The sequence below is a fragment of the Panthera leo genome, chromosome C2, assembly GCF_018350215.1.
Source record: "Panthera leo isolate Ple1 chromosome C2, P.leo_Ple1_pat1.1, whole genome shotgun sequence".
Classification (NCBI taxonomy): domain Eukaryota; kingdom Metazoa; phylum Chordata; class Mammalia; order Carnivora; family Felidae; genus Panthera; species Panthera leo.
The window spans coordinates 156,558,549-156,583,520 of NC_056687.1; the positions used below are offsets into that span (position 1 = coordinate 156,558,549).

The 24,972-nt window shown below is 38.5% G+C and overlaps 1 protein-coding gene across 14 annotated transcripts in view; it reads right to left on the minus strand.

Moving 5' to 3' along the window:
• The window catches only part of CLASP2 (cytoplasmic linker associated protein 2), a 180,958-nt gene that overhangs the window by 73,642 nt on the left and 82,344 nt on the right, over positions 1 to 24,972 (minus strand). For 7 of the 14 annotated variants that reach the window (XM_042903505.1, XM_042903504.1, XM_042903501.1 and 4 more), the window contains 9 exons: positions 24,401 to 24,536; positions 18,948 to 19,018; positions 14,702 to 14,761; positions 13,438 to 13,515; positions 12,549 to 12,716; positions 10,306 to 10,361; positions 8,941 to 9,114; positions 2,699 to 2,722; positions 971 to 988 (listed from right to left, as the gene is read on the minus strand). In XM_042903505.1, the coding sequence (XP_042759439.1) occupies positions 971 to 988; positions 2,699 to 2,722; positions 8,941 to 9,114; positions 10,306 to 10,361; positions 12,549 to 12,716; positions 13,438 to 13,515; positions 14,702 to 14,761; positions 18,948 to 19,018; positions 24,401 to 24,536 (785 nt within the window). The remainder of the gene's footprint in view (positions 1 to 970; positions 989 to 2,698; positions 2,723 to 8,940; positions 9,115 to 10,305; positions 10,362 to 12,548; positions 12,717 to 13,437; positions 13,516 to 14,701; positions 14,762 to 18,947; positions 19,019 to 24,400; positions 24,537 to 24,972) is intronic. The other 7 variants (XM_042903509.1, XM_042903503.1, XM_042903507.1 and 4 more) reach the window with 1 other exon arrangement.

Sequence of the window (24,972 nt, forward strand, 5' to 3'; positions counted from 1 at the left end):
TTTTACCCTTTTACAGTGTCTGTTTAAAGTAGGATACAATGTTCTCCCGACTAAGAAGCAAAACAGAAAGACAAAATTATTATTTTTGAAATGGAGAATTTATCCAACATAACAAGGAAATGAGAATAAATATTTTGATACTATCATTCTAAATTACAAGGCTAAAGTGCCAGAAACCATTTTATAGAGTACTCCAACTTAAAATTTAAAATATGAAAATATTTCAAATACATCAGAGTAAATATGAGACCAAAAAAATGTTAAATATACTTGGCTTTGTACCACAGGGTCATCCATGTAAAACTCAGGAGAAAAAAGGTGTTTCAAAATCAGAGGTTTAGAGGACAGCCTTCAGGCAGTATAAATTGAAACACGGAATTTTTTTCCTTTCTACAAATTCAAAAGCAATGAATAATTATTTTCTTAAAGTAAACTGGCTTAGTAAAATAAAGTGGTATGTCTACGAAGTTTTTGTAATCCCCAATTCAAATCATATATGCAACTTTCCACTGTTTCTAAATCAAAGACACACTTAAAAGCGGACTAAATAAATGCACTTAGCCCCTCATGATAAAGCAATGGAGCATGCTCCCCCAAAGTATAAATGAATTAGCATAAATTAAAAAAACACACACACAAAATTAAAGAAAAACATTAATGATGCTGCTACAAAAAAAAAAAAGAAACTATTTATTAACCTTACACCAGATATTATTAAACATGTTAAGCAACTATGTTTTCCCAGCACGAGATGATCCAAGATACAAAGCAAAGCTCAAGATGAAGAACTAAAGAAAACAATCCACATCTGTAACTTAACACAACCAAACATAAAATGTAGAAGTTGTCATGGCTGTCAAATTATATAGTTTTGCAAATTAGCCTATTTTAGTTTGTGATATTTAATTCCTACTAATGAAAATATTAATGTAGAGGTATTCGTGTTACTAACAAAATGTATGATTCTTACCATCTTCAGATGTTGCTCCTAAATAAGAGAAATAAAACAATAACATTTCAACAAATTCTGCCAATGCTGATGTTAAGATCTACTCGTACCTCCCACCCAAGACTACAATGAAAGAGTGAAAAAAAAAAAAACTTCTAGTCTGATAGCCTTAAATTAACTTATAAAACATTCAGTTTGAGAGAAAACAAAATTTGAAGTAACCTAATGACACACAGCACAATAAAGGTTGAAACTAGACAAATGAAAATGGCAAAATCCCACAGCAAACACTTTTACCTGTGACATTTCACATTCAAAATTTGAAATGGTGAAGAAAGTTATAGAAGCTAATCACCCAAGAAAGATGCAGTCCTGTCACTGCTTTCTTTGAAATGAAGATTTTTATAAAACAAGAATACTTTCTGTGCATTTTCTAAAAGCCATCCATAAAAGAACTAGAAAAACTGACAAACACGGGAGCCAAATGCATGACCCAGGTCTCATTAACCCACTATTTTCATCAAAGCATTACAGAGACCTATCAATCCATTAGCTATGTACTCAACATTTATATACATTCCCTAAGATGTAAAGGAAAAGTAGCAAAAATGAACAAGTAAAAATATCATAACTCACTACTACTAAAGGGCAGTAATAGATATACCTCTGTAGAGACAGATTTAAAAAAAAAATACGATTGAACATCATTGAGAGTAACACATCACATGACACAGATGATTCTTCAAACAGGTTTATGTTTCTGACCCAAACAAGAAAAGATTTTAATCTGGAAAATGAGAATAATTTAAGGACATACAATTTCAGTGCGAGAAGTGGTACTAAAGGGTTTTAAAATACAGAAACTATCTTTTGGTGGACTTCCATTTCATTCAGTAATTTTTAAAATTTATGAAATACTTTAAACATAGAGAGGAGCACAGAGACAATCATGTCATGTATCCAACCCAAGATTAAATAAATCTTCCATTTCACTGGAATGGAAGTTAAATCTATTTGAGTTTATGAAGGAATAAACAGGAAACCACACAGTTCTCCATTTTTCCTCGATCTCCTACTAAGACTTACAGATTGAGTATCTTCTTACAAGTTCTTAACAAAAGCTCAAGTTCCTACACAACATTATGGTATCTGATGAAGCGAAGGGAAAATGCAGATAATACGTTGTGTAGTATCAGACAAAAAAATACCAAACAGATACAAAACACCACACTGAACCGAGCAGCTACAGATAAACTATATTCATTTGAATACTGAAATTAAAAAGGCAAGACTTAAAGTTCAGTTCTGGTTAAATGTTAGTTAAAACTCACTCTTAAAAAGAAAGCATCTGTGACTTGCGTTTTATTTTCACAGATAACCATATGAATCTATCAGAGCTAGGAAACTCAAGAGTTCAATCAAATGACTTAGGGGATTCCTTTCCATTTTTATGAGTCTGATTCTATTTCAGAGGAAGACTTAAGAAATCGAGACTAGTTCTAGGAGCTAAGGCAAAAAATTGTAAGATAATTGATTTTACTTACAACAAACAGTAACCTAGTACTTGAGTAGGCTGGGAAACCCCAAAATGGATATGCCTAACCCCAAATTCAGAGAAATACGTAGCTATTTTTATATCAAATTGCTGCTAAATAAACAGTCTATTTTCAGAAATTAAGAGAATGAAGATATTACATAGGATCCAAGGGCCAAAAAATCTTTAGTAGAATTAGAAAAGGAAGTTCTTACCATCCATCTTGTCAGAAGTATCCTCTTTGATGAAAGAGCAAGCAAAGAACAGAGGAAAACTTAGCATATTAGAAAACAATAATTTTACAATCCCTAGAAACATTATTTTTAAGAAGACAATTCATAACACAGACATATACATATGTTTTCAATTAAAACATACTAGGAGATTTAAATAAGATGAGGTGCCCATATGAGGGAAAGATGAAAAAAACAAAGAATCGGTAATGAATTTAATTTTCACCGGCCGAGAGAGAAGTTAGTGAAGCCTATATCCCAAGCTGGGACCTTTGCCATCATCAGGCAAACCTCTTGCTTTGGTCTTCGGAGTTTCTTGAAATCCAACACTCGTGATATCCCTGTTCCCAAAGGATTCAGTACTTAGGTGAGAGGAAAAACCCAGTGGCAATTGCTTTAAGGAACATACTGTTTAACATTGAAAGAATATAGTAAGAAACATCTCTAGTGACTTCCAACTCTCCTCTCAAGCACAGATCTCTCTCCTGAGTTGCAAACACAACATCTCGATGCCACTGGATCTCTCCTGCTCTCATTATACCACTGTGGTTCCTCAACACCTCCAGTCTGCTGTGATGCCTCCCTGGGACTTTAAATGCTAAACGCATATAACACAACAAGCTTCTAGCGGCTCAGCCTTTAGCAATCTGCCACTAGACTGAGAGACTCTGAGTACAGAAGCATGCATTTCTGCACCTCTTGTACCAAGTGGGGTGCCTGGCAAAACCAAAGTGCTCACTGAGTGTTTGCTGAAAAACAATGGAACACTGCCTCTGATCCATAAATGTCCAGTTATGAGAAGACTCAAAGTAGAAGAAAAGAGACTATGCCAGTCACATGTGTATAAGAACGCTGGTGGTGTTGGTGGATGGGGAGAGGGAGGGAGGGAAGAGGAGAGAGGCAGAAGAGGGGGGGAAGCGGGAGAGGGCGAGGGAGAGGAAGAGGGGGAGAGGAAGGAACAGAGAAACAGAAAAAGAGAGGAAGAAGGGAGAATCCATTATCCCTGGAAAGAGCCAGAGGCAAGTAGCTCACTGAGTATAAACCTGGGCCAGATAAAGAGGATAGAGGGACACCACTCCCTTCTGTAATGAAGTAAATGTGCGATTCAAACCTCAAAGAACCAAAATAAACTGGATCCATCTCACAGCACTATTACAGACTTTCTTAAGGAAAAAAACGTTACAAACTGCCTTCCTGGTTCACATTAAAACGTTTCAAATATTGTATGTTTTTCCTGCTAATAAAAATAATAGACACTAAATCTCACATTTTTATTTTGAAAACTCCAGATAAATAGGTTTTCTATTTGTTTTCCGGTGTTCTCCCCACTTAAAAAAAGGTAAGCTATAATTCCTGTACCATAAAATTCACCTTTTTATAGCATACAATTCAGTATTTTTAGTATATTAACCACCCTCATCACAAATTCCATAAAGTTTTCCTCACCCCTAAAGGAAATCCTGCATCCATTAGGAATCACTCCCTATACCCATGACTCTCAGCCCCTGGCAACTACGAACTTATTTTCTATTTCCGTGGGTTCAGCTCTTCTAGACATTTCATGTAAATGGAATCAAACAGTAAATGTCTGTGTCTGACTTCATAAGGCTCTCAAGGTGCACCCATCCCGAAGCTTGCATTAGTGCCTCTATGTAACGTACTCCCTTATATGGCTGCCTAATATTCCGTTCCACTGTATGGACACATCTGTTTAACGATTCACCAGCTGATGGACATCTGGGTGGTTTCCACGGCTACTATGAACACTCATGTATACATTTTTATGAGAACGTATATTTCATATTATCTTAGATATACAGCAAGGAGTGGAACAGTTAGGTCACATGGTAACCGTTTCACTTCGTGCGAAACTCCCAAACTGTTGCCATAGCAGCGTTCTTACCAGCATCGTGTGAAGTGCTCACCAGCACTTGGTACTGTCCATCTTTTTGGTAACATCCACCCTCGTGGATATGAAGGGATAGCGTATTATGCTTCTGATCTGTGCTTTCCTAATGACTAATTATGGTGGGCATCTTCTCATGCACTTTCTGGCAATTAATATGTTGTCTTTAGAGAAATGTCTATTCAAATCTTTTGCCCACTTTTAAATGTAATTGTCTTTGTTACTGAGCTCTAAGAGTTCTTCATGTAATTGGGATCTAAGTCCCTAATATCAGATACGTAATTTGCAAACGTTTTCTCTCATTCTCTGTTCTGTCCCTTCACTTTCTTGATGGTGCCCTTTGAAGCACAAAAGTTTTAAATTTTGATGAAGCCCAGTTTATCTCTCCTTTCTTAGATGGTTTGTGTGTTTGGTGTAGGATGTGAGAAAACATTATTAAATCCAAGGTTACAAAAATTTACACGTATGTTTTCTTCCAAGAGTTTTATAGTTTTAGCTCTTAAATTTGGCTCTTTGATCCATTTTGGGTTAACTTTCTGGATATGGTGTGAGGGAAGGATCCAAATTCATTCCTTGGCAAGTGGCTACCCAGTTGTTTCAGCACCACTGGTTGAAAAGAATTCTTTCCCCACTGAATGGTCTTGGCACCCTTGTGAAAAAATCAACTGATCATAAATATACTGGTTTATTTTTGGTCCCTCAACTCCATTACACTGGTCTCTACGTCTATCCTTATGCCAGTACTACAGAGACTTGATTACTTTAGCCTTTAAGTTTTGAAACTGGGAAGTGTTGAGTCCACCGACTTTCTCAAGATTGTTCTCAAAATTGTTTCATCTAGTTTTGATCCCTTGCATTTTCATATGGATTTTAGGATCTGCTTATTTCTATAAAAAGGCACCTGGACTTTTGACAGGGATTACATGGAGTCTGTAGGTGAATTTGCTATATTAATAATAAGTCTTTAGAGAACCTGGGTGTATTTCCATCAGTTTAGATCTTATTTAATTTCTTTTACTATAGGTTATAGTTTTCAGTGAACAAGTGTGAAAATAAATAAATATATACACATATAAATATATATATATATACATATAAATATATATATATGTGTGTGTGTGTGTGTGTGTGTGTGTGTATATATATATATATATATATATATATATATATATATATGTATAAATTTTGCCCTTGGTTCTCTGTCCCCTGGTTCCTGAGACAGAGCACCTAAGACCCTTAAAATTTCCTAAATTGTAAGAGCACTAAGGATATCTTTTGTTCTAATATTTGGTCTTTGACCCTGGTGTCTGACAGATACCTTGACTTAAGACCCCTATAATTTCCTGGGTGACAGGAGTGTCTTTTGTTCTACTGAGGTGATTCCTGGTGGCTCCTGGAGAGCTTCAGAATGGAGGCTAGTCGCCAGAAAGATGAAGCCATGATTAGAAGCTTGAGAGTTTTTAGCCCTACTCTTCATCTTCTGGGAAGGGGAGAAAAGCTGAAGACTGAGTTAATGACTCATCATGCCTATAGGATGAAGCCTCCCTAAAAATCCCCAAAGTACAAGGTTCAGAGACTTCTGGGTTGGTGAATGTACCAGGTGGGTGGCACGCTGTGACTCCATGGGGACAGAAGCTCTTGTGCCAAGGACCCTTCTGGACCTTGCCCCATGTGGTTCATCTGACTGCCCATTCACATCCTTTACAAGTCCTTTGTAATAAACCAGTAATCTAGTAAATAGACTGCTTCCTCGAGTCTGTGAGGCAGGCTAGCAAATTAATTGAACCTGAAGAGGTTATGGGAGCCTCTGATTTATGGCTGGTTTGGTCAGAAGCTTGGGTGACAAGCTGGGTTTGCACGTGATGCCTCAAGTGTCAGGGTGGGGGCAGACAGGGGCGATCTTATGGGACTGAGCCCTTAACCTGTGAGGTTTGTGCTTACTGTAGTTAGTGTCAGAACGGAACTGAAATGTAGGACACCCCAGCTGGTGCAGGAGAACTGTTTGGTGTGGAAAACCCACACGTCTGGTGTCAGCAGCATTATTAGTGTGAAAGTAAAGAAGAAACACGGGAGTGGTTTTTCCTAGAGAAGTCTTACACTTCTTTTGTTATATTAATTGCTAAGTATTTTATGCTTTTTAATGTTGTTATAATCGATATTGTTTCAAACTGTTCGTTGCTAGCATTCGGAAATACAACTGATTTTTGTACATTGACCTTGTATTCTGCAACCTTGCTGAACTCATTTTTAAGCTCTAATAGTTTTTGTGTGGATTCCTTAGGATTTTCTCTACATAAGATCATGTTTTCTGCAAACACAGACAGTTTTACTTTTCTTCCAATCTGGACACATTTGATGTCTTTTTTTTGCCTTAACGACCTGGCTAGAACCTCCACGGTAATGTTGTTGGGAAGGGCAAGGGTGGGATATTCTCTTCTTGCTGCTGGTCTTGAGAAAGTATCCCATCTGTCACATTAAGGATGATGTTAGCCCTGGGTTTTTCATAGATGTTCTTCACTAGGTTCACAAATTTCCCTTCCATTCCTAGTTTGTTGATTAGTATTTTCACAAAAAGGTGTTGGGTTTTGTCAAACGCCTTTTCTGCATCTACTGAAACAACTGTGGTTTTTGCGGTTTTGTCCTATTACTCTATTAATAGAGCGTACTTAGTTGATTCGTTTTCATATACTCAAGTCACACTGCATTCCTAACAAGGGAACATTTCTGTCCTTTCACTTTGTAACACAGAAACGTTTTACGAAAATTAAAAGCATTAAACAACCCACTTTTAACATCTTTTTTAACATCTCTGTCCATATGTATTTAACATCTCATATATATTTAACATATATATTTAACATCTCAGTCCATATATATTTATCTATGTATACTTTTATATAAAATGATGAAATTATCACATTGTTAGGTACCATTCATTTGATCTTTGTTGAAAATACTACTCGTTAATGGCTGCCTAGTATTTTAAGTACATATCATAATTTAATCATACGTCCTTTGTTTACATATCAAGGTTGACTCTAATAATATCTATTATTAAAAACATGATGAATATTCTTTTTTATTTCTTGGTATAATTATCCCCTTTAAGTTTTCAGCCACTCAGTTTTATATTTTTACACTTAAGACTGAAATCAGAGGGACTTTTCCCTCCTGGCTTTTGGCTTTTATGTTTAGAAATTCCTTCCCCAATCTGAGAAGAGATGAATACTCAAGTACTTTGGTTTCATCAAGTTGCTTTCCAACTTTTTAGTCCTCTGGATTAAAAATTTTTTTTAATGTTTATTCATTTTAGAGAGAGACAGAGCACAAGTGGGGGAGGGGCAGAGAGAGCTAGAGACAGAATCGGAAGTAGGCTGCAGGCTCTGAGCTGTCAGCACAGAGCTCAACGCGGGGCTCGAACCCACGAACCATGAGATCATGACCTGAGCCAAAGTCGGACACTTAACCGACTGAGCCACCCAGGTGCCCCTGGAATAAATTTTTATATTTTTATAAACCCTATTTACCGAGTAATGTATCCTTTCCTCACTGACTGTTGCTGTGCCACACTTTATCACGTACTACAATTCATCCTACTATCTCTGCACTTCCTACTGCGTTCCAATGATCTGCCTGCCTAGGGTTCTACCAGTACTACCTAAGAGGAAAAAAAAAAAAATGAAGCACAAAAATAGAGATAAGCAATATGAATCAGCAGCCTCAAACTTTTAAAGTTGATTAACACACAGAGGCACCTGGCTGGCTCCGTTGGAAGAGCACACAGCTTTCAGTCTTGGGGTCGTGAGTTTGAGTCCCACGCTGCGTGTAAAGATTATTAAATAAATAAACTAAAAAACATGAAGTCGATAAGCATAAAAAACAAACTCCAAATAGCTCTGGGAATACATGGTTCAGCTCTGATTATAATTAAGCTTTGCACTTTCCCCAGATCCCCGAAAGGCTTTCTCGTGGTAAGGGAACAGAAGCTGGCTACAAGGCCAAAGCCCTTTCCAACTTCCTCAAGTAGGCAGTGGTTGGGTGTGGCAGGAGCACAGAAGGGTGCAAATTCTATAGGCAAATTATGGAGTCAAGAACTGTTCCTCTGATGTGGATGTTCGGGAGGATGACAAGGGAAAAGTCGAAACAAGGCAGCTTGAGTACCTTCCAACTATGTCCTAAGTACGGAATTCTATTAAAAGATGCAGACTATCCTTAACTGGGGAGAATGGACAAGAGGCGATTAAGATATCGCGGTCGCCTGACTTCGCTGAGACCAGGGAGAAAACAACGGACGCTACCCCACGGAGAGCGGCCTTACCTAGTGACGCGTAGGAACCCGGATTCAGGGCCCCTGCACCCAACCGCCCGCTTCGCGCAGACTGCCCGGCAGCATGGTGAGCCTTGGCACCGGCAGCAGCATTCACGTCGATGTCGCTTCGTGAACGCTGCAGGCTTCCGGGAAGGCAACTGGCTTTGCTGCTGCCTGCCGACACTACGGGAAACAGAGCAGAGGCGGCGTATACGATTTAAATCGGCACGAACAGTAAGGAAGTTACATCGCCTTGAAAACAAGACGAGCTAGTCCGTGACGACCAAGGGTCAAAGAGGGAGTGGTGCACAAATGGACACCGGAAAGCACTTCGCAGTATTTTCAGGTCGGGGTCCTTCCGTTTCAATCCTGTTACCCCTAAATCTTCTTGGACAGTCTTCCCAGTGTTTTTTGGCCTCACTTTCCTCTTGCGTAAAATGGGAAAAACCTCTATATTGGTGACATTCACACAACTGCTCTGCAGATGACGAGAGGGTGTCTATGACTGATTCATGAAAATAAAGCACAGGAAGCACGGTACAAGATACGTGCAAGACAGCAGTGTTTTCCTTACTATCAGAGACATGCAAGGAGAGCTACCAGTCTAGTATATGGTTATTCAGAAAATAATGCAAATTCTACCCCTCTTAGGCAAAGCAGATTGAGCCATTCGATTTCTGGCCTGCAGTTTTCAGTTTTAAAAATGAAGACTTTTATACACTGTGACTTATGATCCATGAATAGGCCATGAAATCAACAGAGTGGGTCATGACCAACGTTTTAAGGAAGTGAAACAAAAAAGAGTGCATCGCAAGTAAAGGTAAGCGGTGCTTCAGAGAACCTGGCTTATACTCTATTCTGTACAGTATGTGTATATCATGTGCATATAATTACATACACCACGTTGTACATACTGTGTGTAGTATACGTATATGGAGTATACGTATATGGTATACAAATGTAGGTACAACGTACATATGTGGTATTAGCTTCCTGCATAAAATGTTCTCACTACACAGTTAAAAGCAGTAGCTTTTAAACTGTTCTGATGTGGCCCGTGGTGAGAAAATCATTTTATTATTTTTTTAAACGTTTATGTATTTTGAGAGACAGCATTCGCACACACGAGGTGGGGAGGGGCAGGGAGAGAGTCCCAAGCAGGCTCCTCGCCATCGGCACAGAGCCCGATCCGGAGCTCAATCCCCGGACCTTGAGATCGTGACCCGAGTCGAAGTCGAGAGTTGGCCGCTCAACCGACTGAGCCCACCAGGCGCCCCGAAAACAATTTTAAATAGTAACATGACTTCTAACGTAGCTTTACTTTGTTATTCAGTACAACATGCTTGGACTCTTGCTTAGAAAAAGACAGTTTACCTCTTCCAGCCACAGTCGATGGGTTTGCTGTAGACCATTTGGAAGAAAAAGGGCGACTGCAAGGTAAAAATAAATGCTTTTAGTAAGAAGATGTAATTTATCACTCTTCTCAGAACAATGAAATACTGAGTTTTCTGAAGAGTTGTCTTAATTTCATTTTAATTTTCCTTTTACAAATCACTTCGGAACAGTGTGGTCCCTCAGCTGTGGAGCAGAAATGAGATAACTAGCAGCGAAGAGACCACAAGCTCTACAAAGACAAGCAACCGGCCTGCTGTTGTTCACTCGGGTCCTCGGCACCCATCACAGTGCTCACCACGCAAGACTCAATAAAGCACACTCCAACCCCTGTACCCCAAGATGTCTTCCTTAGAAGGAGACAGGGGTAGTGTCATCACCAGCACACAGGGAGTTCAGCGTGACCAAAGCCTCTTCACCTAAGCCGTAATGGGCGCGGCCAACGGCACTTCAGGCAGCTACCGCGTAGGTATCACGCCGCCTACGGCCATGCTGAGCGTAACTGCCTGGGACAAGAGGAACGAGGCTGAGGGCTACTGCTGAGGATAATACCAACGATTAGAAAGCAAAACAGCTCAGATCATCTCAAAGAATCCATCTGCCCTAGTTATCCTTACAAAAATGTTTTTTAAATGTTTATTTCTGAGAGAGAGATAGAGAGAGAGAGAGAGAGAGAGAGAGAGAGAGGCAGAGAGACAGAGAGGGGGAGACACAGAATCCGAAGCGGGCTCCAGGCTCCGAGCTGTCAGCACAGAGCCCGATGCGGGGCTCGAACTCACGGACCGCAAGATACTGACCTGAGCGGAACTCGGTGCTCAACCGACTGAGCCACCAGGTGCCCCTGCCTTAGTAACTTGATTATCTTTCATTATAATGCTATTCTGCAGCCCATAGGTAAATAATATGTCTAGGTATGTCTAGGGGATCAGGGAAGTTTATCTACAAGGTTTAAAGGTGCGGGAAGAGGAGCAAAGACCCCAGACAGGTTCATGGTAGGAAAGGTAATTATTCCTACGATAATTACACTGAAATGGATCGTATCTGCTTTTTCTCTGGACGTAAGTACAGCACTCACAAAACACTGGGAGCGCCTTCCTGGATCCTGTGCCCTGGGTGCCTCACTTGCCTCTCCCTCGTCCCACTCTTGCATCAGGGCCCTGCCAAGCAACCAGCAACCTTTGTGCGGTCCCACAGGATTACACAGAGGTGAGCTCACATTCTGTGAACTGTTCTTCCCTGGGGAGACCTGCAGCTACTTGGGGCCACCCTAGGGAGTAGACATGGCATCAGAAATTCTAGCAATCTCACAGGGCTAGAGAGATAGAAAGTTAGGGTTAAGGCTGCCAAGGCAGGCAGGGTTTGAGGAAGCCGATAGAATGAGAATGCGATTACACAGAGGTGAGTCAGATACTACTGAATCTGCCCCTGATCCACTTTGCCACTGAGGAATTGGCTCAAGTCTTCAGTTGTGCAAAGGCAAGGAAGGAAAGCAGTGTGTTTACTAGTCACACGGTGCGGTGTAAGGGTTCTGAAGATGACTTCAGAATCCCCATTACAATTCCTCCATTATAATGCCCTAGAAATGGGCGGTCTACTGTACCAACTATTTTGGGGGTACTAAAAAAATATATATATATAAATTAGTGCTTCCCAATCTTTATCAAAGGCATGAAAGCACAGACACAAAATCTGAATCACTACACTCTTTGCCTGAAAAGAAGTTACACTAGCATGTAATCCACCCTTGCAACAACAGACCGAGAGACGAGTAAGTACAGCTGACCTCGAACAACACAGATCTGAACTGAGTGGGTCCGCCTACATGAGGATTTTTTTAATACAGTACAGTACTGTAAATGTGTTTTTTCCTTATGATTTTCCCAATATTTTTTCCTCTTACTTTATTGTAAGAATACAGTATATAACATACATACAGCATACAAAACGTGCCCATCAACTGTTTATGTTCTCGGTAAGGCTTCCGGTCAACAGCAGGCTATCTGCAGTTAAGTTTTGGGCGGGTCAAGTTGTATGCGGATGTTCGACTTCACGGGGTGTTGATGCCCCTAACCCCCATACTGTTCAAAGGTCAACCACACCTTCCAGTAATCATTCTTTTAAGGCTTGAAGGGGAAGCAAGCAGACACCCAACCATCTAACTTACGGAACTACCGGGAGTTGGAGAGAGAGTAAGAAATCAGTAATTATCATTTATATGACCTTACTTGAGACTTTCCTGTGAGCTAGATGAGGACCTGTCTGATTGTGGAAGAGATGCTACACTGCCAGAACTCTTTAAGTAAGTCTGAAGACTCTTCTGATACGATGGCTCAAGTGAATTATACAACGTTTCGGCTTCACCAGGAAAGTGGTTTCTAAGACCCATGTATGTCCTGTAAAACAAAAGAACAAGTAACAACAAAAGAATATAAAGTAATAGCTTTACATAAAATGTGCACATTCACGACGAATGAAGATGAGACCATATTAATATATCCACCACCTATCAAGTGAATACTTTCTAAATCTAACAAGTTTTGGTGGAAAGATGGCAGGCTTTTGAGAAAAGATCTCAGTCCAAAATCTGGTCGTGATCCTTACTGTTTGCATGGCCGCGAAAAAACCCCTGAATCTCCAAACTTCTGCTGCCAGTCTACAGAGATAGCATGTTTGCAGGTCATTTCCAAGACTAGACAGTAATGTATACCAACTGCTCCACACTATCAGGTACTTAGCACATTCTCAATAAGTGACAGTTATTTTTATTCATAATGAAAGTGAAGGTGTTATGATGGAATAGGAATACTGACGATGATACAAATGACAATGTGAAGTCCACCGTTAGACATCCAGTACAGATACAAAAAAAAAATCTCTACTCCCAACATGGGGCTCAAACTCACAACCCTAAGATGAAGAGTTGTAGACTCTACCAACTGAGTCTGCACATCTAATACAGATTTAATGGAGAAAAATCTATCTCAATTTTACTAAAGGGCTGATGTAGTAGAATACTTGAGACACTGCTGATATTTTCATTCTTCCGGTGTAATTCTTTTCAAAGAAAAGACCCAAGTATGTTTAAGATGTGACAAAAATACATTATAGACCTACTTTCTTGCCTCCACTCTGGCTTCAGCATCAGCATCATGAATCCCCTTCTTAATAGTTTCAACCAAGACAGCTGCATGTCTATGAAAACAAAACATATTACTTTTTTTAAGATTTTGTTATTTTTAAGCAATCCCTACACTCAACAAAGGGCTCGAACTCACAACCCTGCGATCAAGAGTTGCATGTTCCACCGATTCAGCCAACCAGGTGCCCCAAACACCTTTAGATTCATGAGTAAAACTATATTTCACCACAAATCATACTGCCTATATGTTACAAATTAATCACAAAGGGGCAGGGGAGGTAAAAAGATTAATTAGTGCGTAATAATCTAAGATTGTAAGAGTTTCTGATAATCTAATCGTAACCCCACATATTTCATTCATGGATGGTTTCCTCCTGACAAGTCAAATATTAAAAACTTGAATATAATTATTTTTATAGAGTCCAAATAACGTATAAATGTACAGTGCTTAAATTTTAAATTCTCAACGAATAAAAAAACCCCTTTGGTGTGGTTCTCACTAACCCACCAATGTAGAAAATAATCTGCTAATAGTATGATCAGTTATGATCTGGACCAAGCTAAATTGTAGTTGCCACAAAGAACTTAAAGGAAACTTAGAATTATATCATGCCTACACGAAACAAACTTATTTAAAAAAAAAAAAAAAAAAAGGCTGTGAATAGGTTCTTACAATTTCCATGTAAATGCAGGTATACGCCAAACTTCAAACTTGAAATTATACCGTGCAAACAGCCAACTAGCTAGCTGGCTGCCTACATTTTTCTCTTGTTCATCTCAGAGCTGCAAGAGATACTGCCCAGTATATACCTAACCAATGATACTGGACAGCTGGTATGGAGAAACTTTCCAATGAATCTCTCTCTTCTTAAAATCTTTTTCCTCTGAAAAGAAGTGCCTTCCTTCCATCTTAAATCATTCATTACTTGATTAATTATACCTCAGGAAACCTAGGTCACTTGTCTGGAGATACATTTTAAAATTTCTGTCCAATTTAACCTGCAGTATCTTATTTAATCCATCCTACTTAAGAGATCCTCATTCACCCCATATGTAAAGAAGAAAATCATAGGTGCACCAAGTAAGAGGAATCAGACTACATTACAGCTTTAAAGGAAAACCAGTATAAATAGCTTTTAAGCAAAAGGAGAAATCATGCAAAACCAATACCATCAACTTCTAAAGAACTGGTGATAATGGGAAGGAGAGGGAAGCAGGAAAGGAAGAGTTAATACATACCTTTCCAATGAATGAGTCTGCCACTCTTGTAACAATAAATCTAAAAATTCAAATGAGCGCCTGAAAAATAAGTTAATTATAACTAAATGTTATAACACTACGTTAAGTTATGTTTATTTAAAGCTAATTGTTAATTAGCACTTTCTTCTACTGTACTTTGTTCTCTGAATTAAAGTACAAGGGGGGCACCTGGGTGGCTCAGTCAGTTGAGCGTCCGACTTCAGCTCCGGTCATGATCTCACAGTTTGTGAGTTTGAGCCCCGCATCGGGCTCTGTGCTGACAGCTCAGAGCCTGACGCCTGCTTCAGATGCTGTGTCTCCCTCTCTCTCTGACCCTCCCCCACTCACGCTCTGTCTCTCTCTCAAGAATAAATAAACATTAAAAAAAAAATTTTTTTTTAAATTTAAAGTATGAGATATTTTTAGGTTATCTTTTTTTTTTTTTAGGTTTATTTATTTATTTTGAGAGAGAGAGAAAAAGCGCAAGCAGGGAAAGGGCAGAGAAGGAAATGGAGAATCTCAAGCAGGCTCTATGCTGTCAGGGCAGAGCCCTACGCAGGGTTAAATCCCACGATCCATGAAAGCATGACCTGAGCTGAAATCAACAGTCACACACTTCATCAACCGAGCCACCCGGGGAACCCCATGTTTTTAGTTACTGTAACTTCTCAAATACTTAACTACTTTAAGGCTCCAACTACTCCTATGCTACACAGTTCAAAAAAACCTTCAGGGTTCCCCATGATTTTAACTTAAAATGTGTGTCAATTATAAAACTTAATACTATTTCATTTTAAAAAATACTTATGGAGCACCTACTATGCACTAGAAATTGAAGACATACAAAGGTGACCAAGAAAGATGGAACGGATCTTCCATTTCCACATCTGTTTTCTTAAACATGCATACACGTAATTTTTAATCAAGTGTATATTTCCTCCTATACCCTCTAGTTCTCGACTCCTTCAACTGTCTCACTCTTGAGCTTCTCTTTCTTGGCATCTGATGACACAGTTCTCCCCTATTTTTCTTCTTTTATTAACACTTTTCCTCCACCTTCCCTTAAATAAGTGTTGACCTGGTTGGTGCTCTTTGTAACCCACCTGTTTCATAGCCTTTACTTGGGAAACATCATCTGAATCATCTATACCCTTAGCTCTGACTATCAGCTATGCTGCTCACATCTAGTCCTTTACCTCCAGCACTGGTTCTTTCATTCAGCCGTGAAGTCAAAGTTTCAACCAGCTCGCGGACATGTCTACACTGGCAGAGACTGTCAGCTCAAACACTACATACGAAAGGACAAATTAATTCTTACCCTCTCAAATCCATTCTTTTAGCCCACACTGTATAGTTTAGAAAATGTTAAGTTAACTTGCCCAAAGTGATAGGACCTAAACCCTGGCATTCTGACTGCAGAACTCCCAGTGTGAAGCATCTGATCTATATCCAATGATCAAGTTCTCATTTCTATACCCTTAAATCCCTTGGATTTATTTACTGAATAAAATCTGTAATCAGTGATCACCAATACAGCTTACTTCAGACCCTGCCCCTCTTACATGAGCTACAAGAACAATAATTCCTACTTAATTAAACCAATATTTCTCATTGTCCCTTTTTTTAAAAGTATATTTATTTATTTTGAGAAAGAGGGAGAGTACAAAGGGGGTGGGCCAAAGAGAGAGGGAGAGAGAGAGAGAAATCCCAAGCAGGCTCTGCACTGACAGCATGGAGCCCGACGTGGGGCTTGAACTCACGAACCGTGAGATCATGACCTGAGCCAAAACCAAGAGTTGTATGCTTAACTGACTGAGCCCCCCAGGCGCCCCTCTCACTGTTCCTTTTTAATCACTGGTCATAGCTGAAATAAAAAGATGGATGACATTACCTCCTCACCAAAAACTGTCCGAGTATGAAGCAATGTCAAAATTTCTCTTCGTAGACGTTCACAGCCCTCTACACTGACTTTAACCTACTCCTGGCCTCCCTCCCCCACTCACATCAGCCTCTTTTCCTACTGTAACCTTCCGTTTATCACGTGTTCTGGCCTCAATGGCCTGTCTGATGGCTCTGCACCACTCAGAAGCTTTACATCTCTGCCTAGGTAACACCCACTCAATTCCCCTACAGTTACTGAATTGCTTCCCGTTTTCAAGGCATTTGTTTTTTAAATTAAAAACCTTCATTAATGTTTATTTTTGAGAGAGAGAGAGAAACACACAGTGCAAGCAGGAGTTGGGGAACAGAGAGGGAGGGAGGGAGACACAGAACCTGAAATAGGCTCCAGGCTCTGAGGTGCCAGCACAGAGCCTGAAGCGGGGCTCGAACTCACAGACCGTGAGATCATAACCTGAGCCAAAGTTTGACGGTTAACCTAAACGACTGAGCCACCCAGACACCCCTCAAGGCAATTTTATGACGCGTTTCCTGACTCCCTCTTCTCTGTTACATTCCTATTTCTCTAGTTACCACTTTCCTCGGTGTTAAGACAGAGACTGGCAAACCTCTTCGGTAAAGGGCCAGGCACAGAGATTTTAGGCCTTGTGAACCACAAACAGTCTCTAACTCGTACTTTTCTTCTTTCTCCCTTTATAACCACCCTTCAAAAATGAAAGAAATAGTCTTTGCTTGCAGACTGCATCAGACTAGACTGTTGGCCAGATTTGACCAGCGACCTGTCATTTGCTGACCCTGGACATAAGAGACAGGTGACAGAACACTTGTCACCAAAACTCTGAACCACTTAAAGGCAGTAATACCTCTTTCAGCTTCTTCCTAGCAAAGTACTTAAATACATAGATTTATCAAGTAAAAAAAAGAGATTCTTTACAATTTTCTTTGTTTTGTTACTCAAGCAATAATGACCAAAGGAGTAAGAACAGATTTTATAAGCATATAGGAACAGAGGTAATATCAAAGATGATCAGATAGGACTATAGTTTAAATTGTTTTGAACTAAACATCCTTCACTGCAAATATAAAAATGTAGTTTGATTTTCTTATATCTGCTGTCTTGCAAAAATTGTTTGAGATGGTTTTTGAATAAAGTAAATCAAACCAACAAAATTTTAAAGCAGTTAAGAAATTGAGATCAGGAAAAGAATATGAATTCAAAACAGATGGGTACATGCATCATACTAGCATATACAATATGGTACTTAAAAATGTCTTTAAAGTCATTTCTAAAGCTTATTTTTAATTGTAGTTGACATACAATATTATATTAGTTTCAGGCATACAAGCTAGTGATGTGACATCACAAAATGCTCACGATAGTTATGACCTGTCACCATACAAAGGTAAACGATATCATGATTATGTTCTCTACGTTGTACTTGACATCCCTGTGACTTATTTAAAGTTCAAGTTGGTACCTCTTAATCCCTTTCAATCTATTTTGCCCATCTCCCTCCCCTCTGGCAACCATTAATTAGTTTTCTGTATTTATGAATGTTTGTTCATTTGTTTTATTCTTAGGCTCCACATGTAAGCGAAATCACATAGTATTATTCTTCAATTTTTTCTGTAGTATCTATATATTTATGTATTTATTTCTTTATTTATGTAAGTTAAGTAAGTAAGTAAGTAATCTCTATACTCAACATGGGGCTCAAACTCACGCCCGAGATCAAGAGTCACGTGCCCTTCTGACTAAGCCAGCCAGGCGCCCCTGACTCTTCACAATTTTCTTAAACATCAAACGTACAAATCATGTTTTCGTTGTCTTTAGTATTGATGGTGATCCCGATGGTATTAAAACCAGCAGAAATCACAAGACAGAGAAAGACTGACAGGCTGACCTGGTGTGGCTGTTTATTCTGTCCCAAACACTCTAATGAATTCTACTCATGTGGATCTGCCTCATTTAATCCTCACAATGGCATGGGGTCGACATCATCAGCGGTACTAACATATACACACACTGACGTGCAGAGCAGTGTAAATTGCCCAAGTAGAACAGTCAAGTGGCAGTTGTGGGACTCTAGCAAAGGCCTGGTTCCAGACTCCATTCTCTCTGAAAGTGAGGCAACGAGTGGCCCAAAGAAACCAAAGCTTAAAAGGAGAAATCTGGAAAACACGGGTGGTTGTAATGGTCATTTCTTTTTCCTTGTAGGACACGAGATGAAAAAGTTTACTAAGGTTTCCAGAAGGCAAGAAATTTGTGACAACTAAGTTTTGCACCAGAATTAAGAATTTAACATAATATAAAACTATACTAAATTAGTTTTTTCTCAAAACTTACCTCCTTACAGGAACTGATTTTGATGTGCAATTGCTTGTGATTAAAGGTATAAGTCTGGGTACATGAGTATGCTGAAAAAGATGTTTTAGAAAAGGTTGAGAAATATAGTCCGCTTCACATAATCTCTTCTATTTGCCTTACAACCAAGTATTTAGATATATTAGAACAGAACAAAAAGACCATAAAATGAGATCTGGAAAGAAATCAAACCTGTCAAACAGTTTCCCCCACTTAAATAACAGTAATGACGATATAGTTTCAGAAGGACAGGTGTGGCTGTAATACTACCTAAGAGAAGTTAATTGTGTAACTGCAAAGAACTGTCGGGGCAGTGTGTTTGGGGGCGGGAGCCCTAGCAGGACTGGGCTTGCATCTGCCAAACTCTCTGAAGTGCCACAGCTACGGCCGGTGGAAGAGAATAATTAGTAGGCCATCAAAGCGAGTAACCAGAGTGAGCCTGCAACCCTACCTGCTGGGAATGCACTCGGAAATGGTGATTTTAATGGAAGTTTCACTGTGGCTAAACCACAGCTGTCTAGAATTCAGGTAAAGTTCAACAGATATAATGTTTTGATTTCTATTTGTAATTTTACATTCCTCTAGTGAAGTGAACACTAAAAAGTACACAATAGACAGAAGGATAAAATAGTAACCTAAGCAGACATATTTGATGCTTCACATACCCTATTTTTTCTTCTGAGCTAATGGTACAGGCCAGGTTACCTAGGAAACCAGCTCTGAGATGAAGTCTAGCATGTAGGATACTACCAAGTGCCCTTGGGATCAACGCCTGTGGAAGGAGGGCAAAGGAGGCAGGGGTGGGCCGAGGAAGAAATGCATCTGTGCTTGGGCCTTAGGATCTCTTCGCTAAAAGCCATTAGGGAGATCTGGAGTTCAAATGGCCCTTCAGAGCAGCTCGAATTGGTTCCGAACGGCCCCAACGTCAACTTCCACATCAACCAGTTGTCGCATGTGGGCCATAATGGGAAGGGGCGAGACCCTGGGGAACGCAGCTCTCTGCAGAAGTGCTTCCGGTATTGGAAAAACCAGTCTTTCACCGAAGAGGAGTGTGTGTGGCACATCTGTGAGCTAGAGTGAACTCAACCAAAATAAAAGAGCCAACTTTGTTCAGCTGCTTCAGAGGGAGGCTACCTACAGACCTGAAGTTGCTCCAATGAGAAGCGCACAAGGGAGTGCTGACCTGTGGGCTACTGAACTTACACTCCGCATAGAAGGGCCCTGTGGACGTGCTCCCTACAGCGCCCAGAAGAGCCTATTCCCAAACACTGCCACGGACCCCGAGCCCAAGGAGACTCTCCAGCCGCAACACACCGCGTAGGTCTTACCTACCATCCTCTTCTTCCCTTCATAACCTCCCCAAACCCTACTGCTGATGAACACGATTCAACACAGTGGCACGTACGGAGAGATACACTGGCCTAACTATTGCTATGTCACATTCAGGGAGAGCTGTACCCAAGGAAAATAAAAAGTGAACGTTACAATTACAGACGAAGCGTTCAACCAAACACCAAGTCGGACAATTCAGGTTTTAGTTTAGGAATGCAAGCTGACAACCGAAAAATAAAAACCTTCTTTAGAATTAAAAAAAGAATTAGAAGTCAAAGACAGCAATCTAAGGAAGGAGTCTTCTGGGAGACAGACAAAATACAGAAAATAGGAAATAACATGAAACAACAAAACCACCTGATTTGTATTTTCAGTGAGATGACAGGGTAGTGTATCAATAACATTAAACAAGCTTATGAAAAATAAGAAGTTGGAAAACAATGTATGATGTATAAGGCCTCAGAATGGCAGCATGGGTATTGTCACATAAGTAGAATTTAAAGGAATTTTTCTTGAGAACATACACCTGTAAGGCAAAAAACAAAAAAATTATCCAAGAAATGATAAATGATACTGAAGGTTCCAAAACTGTATAACAAGAGTAACAGGAAAAAAAAAAAAACAAACCCAAAAACCTAGCAAAGAAAACAGAAGCAATAAATAACTGATCCACAAAAATTAATACAACTTAAGGAAAATTCATCTTCATCAGAAACTCTTGTACACTGTGGAAGGGAAGCACTAGAGAAGTTCGAAGTCTCTGCTGGAGGAAAACTCCTAACACCTGGAAAGCTTCCGCAAGTCTTTAGTTTTGCTTTTCTAGGAAAGAAACAAGTGGGATCTCAGTTCTTAGAGACACAATAAAAAGTGAAAATAATTCTGAATGAAAGGTAAATAATTCTGAGAAAAAAGGAATATGAACCTGAAGTCCAACTTTTTAGCTCTGTTAGGGTAAAGAAAAGTCATTTTAAAATATGCAAAAGTAAACATACATGAAAATTGAGAACACACTAAACCAAACAGAAATTACTCAGAACCAACTAAAAAGTGGGTGGTAAGAGCCAATGGCCAGGAGAGAAAGAAGTAAAAAAACTGCAATTTCCAACTGCTGGACATGAAAATGTTTTTATTCAATTTAACGTTTGAGGGGAAAATGACATGAATTAGACAAAAGGTAGTCTTTTTAAAAGGTGGGGGAAGCAAAACAGGTTCTATTCCTGACACTGATAAAGAATAAGGAACTTCTAAGAAAATAAGAAACAGGTATGAAAAAGCACAATGAACAGAAAACAGAAATTACAGGAAGAAACGCTATTTCAAAACGGTAATAGTAAAAAACTTTGACCACACATAAAATAAAGTAAGAACTGTTAGGAAACTGAAATTGACAAAAAACAGAATCAGAATTTTTTAGATAAATTACCTTTTTAAAAAATGAGACCATGAAGAATTGGAATAATAGAAAATATCAAGTTGGATTTAGACATGAACAAAGTACTTTATAAGCAAATTCCGTAGTTTGCAAGTACTAAAAGACCACCTATATAAATTTATGATGTACTGAGACACAAATAAAATTTAAGGCATTCACTGAAGAAGAAACTGTGTGATCAAATTCCCTAGTTAGAATGTAATGAAATTATGAACTAAGGACAAGAGCAACAAAAGAACCATCTGAAAACGAAGTATCATCATGTAACTCAAAGAGGATGTTGAAATGGAAATTACAAGTGATAAAGAAATATAAAGAGAATGTGGTAAATGTAAATGATTCATGCCAAAATCCAAGAAAACCTACAGCCTTATCATATTACAAAACAAAAACTGTAACAAATTATCTAAGGACATACTACAAAGATCTAAGGGGGGAAAAGGAGCCAAAGCAGGTCAAAGAAAGGAATTAAGAAACTTATAGGAACTAAAAAGTTAGAAAAAACTGAAGAACATCGCTGGAACCAACAAAACTAAAATTTGAGGCTTATAAAAGAAACAATGCCTCTGGCAAGTTAAAAAAGAAAAAAAAAAGAAAATTAGTATTAAAACAAGAAAAAATGGTACAGAACCACAGTGCTACAGAGGCATTATTTTTTTAACTTAAGAGAAGACAGTATACCACATCGTGCTGAAGATTCTTAAACTCTATATGAAAAGAATATTCTAAGAAAATACAAATAACCAACAATTCAAAGTGAAATGCAAAAGGGCCCAGGGTCTAAAACATTTGAAAAATTATTATAGAACTTCCAAGGTCAGCAAGCCCTAACAATAGAATAATGTAATAATAAAATATATAAAATAAGAAAAGTACAGGAAATTCTAAAAAGACTCATATATTAAAATGAATGCCAAAATCTGAAGTATTAGCCAAATGAATCCAGCAGTATCGTAACAAACAACGGCCAAGCAGAATCCAGTTCAATGAATGTCCAATGGATAACTAAAAAGAGAACCATTTCTAAAGATATTACATAGAAGCTGGTAAGATTTCACATCTATTCCTGATCAAAATTTAGCAAAATACGAACAGAAGGAAGTTCCCCTAACCTAACATAGAGTATCCAAAGAAATCTGCACCAAACATTGTATTTAAAGTACTCCCATTAGACTCAAGACAAAACAAAGACCTCAATAATTTCTGTTATTTTTCTGGATTTAGAGAACCTTAAAAAAATATTAAAACAGAAAAAACGGACCATCTTCAAAGATAAATTCATAGCTTTTTAAATAGCCATTTGATTTTACCGCTGAAAAAACCTTCTGGTGCAGCAACATCAGAAAGAAATTTCATTCCTTTAATAGGAAAGAATAAACTGACCAAAGAAACTGAATAGGAGCTCAGGAAACAAACCCATACGCTTAATGGAAATTTACTATATGAAAATGCTGCCGTTGCAAAAAAGACTGAATTATACATGCCACTGAGTCAACTCATTTTGTATTTGGGGGGAAAATCATGTTAGATATCTGTATTTCACACAGAAACAAAATCCAGTTAGATTTAAACATAACAAACAAAATTATAAAAATGTTAAACTGGATATTTTTATAATTGTGAAATAGGGGAAGTCATTTTAACTATAACAAAAACCACAAAAGGAACATTGTCTCAATACATAAAAATTTAAAGGTTCTCTATATAACAAACAATAGTTTAAACAACATTTGAAGAACTGACAGACCGGTAGAAAACAGTACCTGCAACATATGTAAAACATATGTAACACAGAATCAATATACTTATGATATATAAAAAAGACCTTAGAAATCAGTGAGGAGAAACTGTACCAAGAGTATAAACTGGGCAATCCATAGAAGAATTCTGAAAGGAAAAAAAAGTAGCCAATGTCTCTAATAATCTAAGAAATGCAAAGTACAGAATATGAAATAATATTCCCATGTATTAAATTAGAAGACCTGTAAGTGACTGATAATACACAATGTTGGTAAAGGATGGAAAGAAAGGACTCCATAAAGATGACTTAATGTCAATGCCTTTTAACAGAGAACAATCTAGACGTTAAGAAGAATGAAACGTACAGACAAGAGAAGGTGCCCAAGTTCATGAAGTTGAAAAAACCAAGTGAGAAAGTATTATTTATATATAGGTAAAATATAAACATAGGTTTATATTTTGTACTAAATACTGTTTGTATAGGCATAGAACAGACGTTTGCAAAAGTATATACTGAATGGCTAGACTGATTAATGGTAGAAGAGAATTCAAGACGGGAGATTTATTTTTTTTAACTGTTCTTTTGGGGGCACCTTCAAGATATTGAAGATGAGAAATATTAAGAATTTGCCTATCATACCACTGCCTATAACAGTTTTACTGTTTGATATCTGCCCGTTACTACCTGTAACGTAATTACACATACACCTAAGTACATGCACATGTGTATATCACATTCTGTATGCAAGCGTATTTACTTCAAAATCTTCTGTATTATTTAAATGTTCTATATAACTGTAATAAGCACGTATTGCTTTTATTTCATAAATCAGTGAGTAAATAAGTAAATAAATAAAAATGCCAACGACTTATTTAAGTATGTTGAAAAAGAGGGAGGGGAGGAGAGAGGGAGGAAGACAGAAGAACCTACCCGAATGATGAACCTGATAGCCGCACATCCAGAAGTTGCCATGACTTTTGCACTATTGGGGACGAGATTAAAAAGCGTAGGTACAATGGCTTCAGCGCCATGATCAAACTTGTTTCCCAAAACTGTTGAAAGATGTCTACAAAGGAAGACCAAAGAATGTTGTTTTGTTTTTAAGTTAATGGTAAGTATAGGTAGAATCAGATACTTGAAAAATATTCTCGTTGAATTAACTTAAAATTTTTATTTTAAACAGTTCGAACAGCAGAAAAGCAAAAGAGAAAGGGAAGTGCAAATATTACTCATTTCCCTCTTTTCCCCCCTTTCAACTGTCCAGTCCAAAGCTGCAATCTGGCATTTTACTCTCTCTTTACAATGCAAAGAGAAGCCATCTGATCTCAGAATTTAACCATTATCTTGACAGGTAAAAACATTCAGCCCTGATTGTCCTGACCTTTATTAGTCTTCATCCATCAAGTATTTTTATTCTGACGCTCCGATATCGATCTTAAATTCAACATCTGTTCAAAATCTTACGCAATCACTACTCCTCAAGGCAGCCCCTATTTCTATTA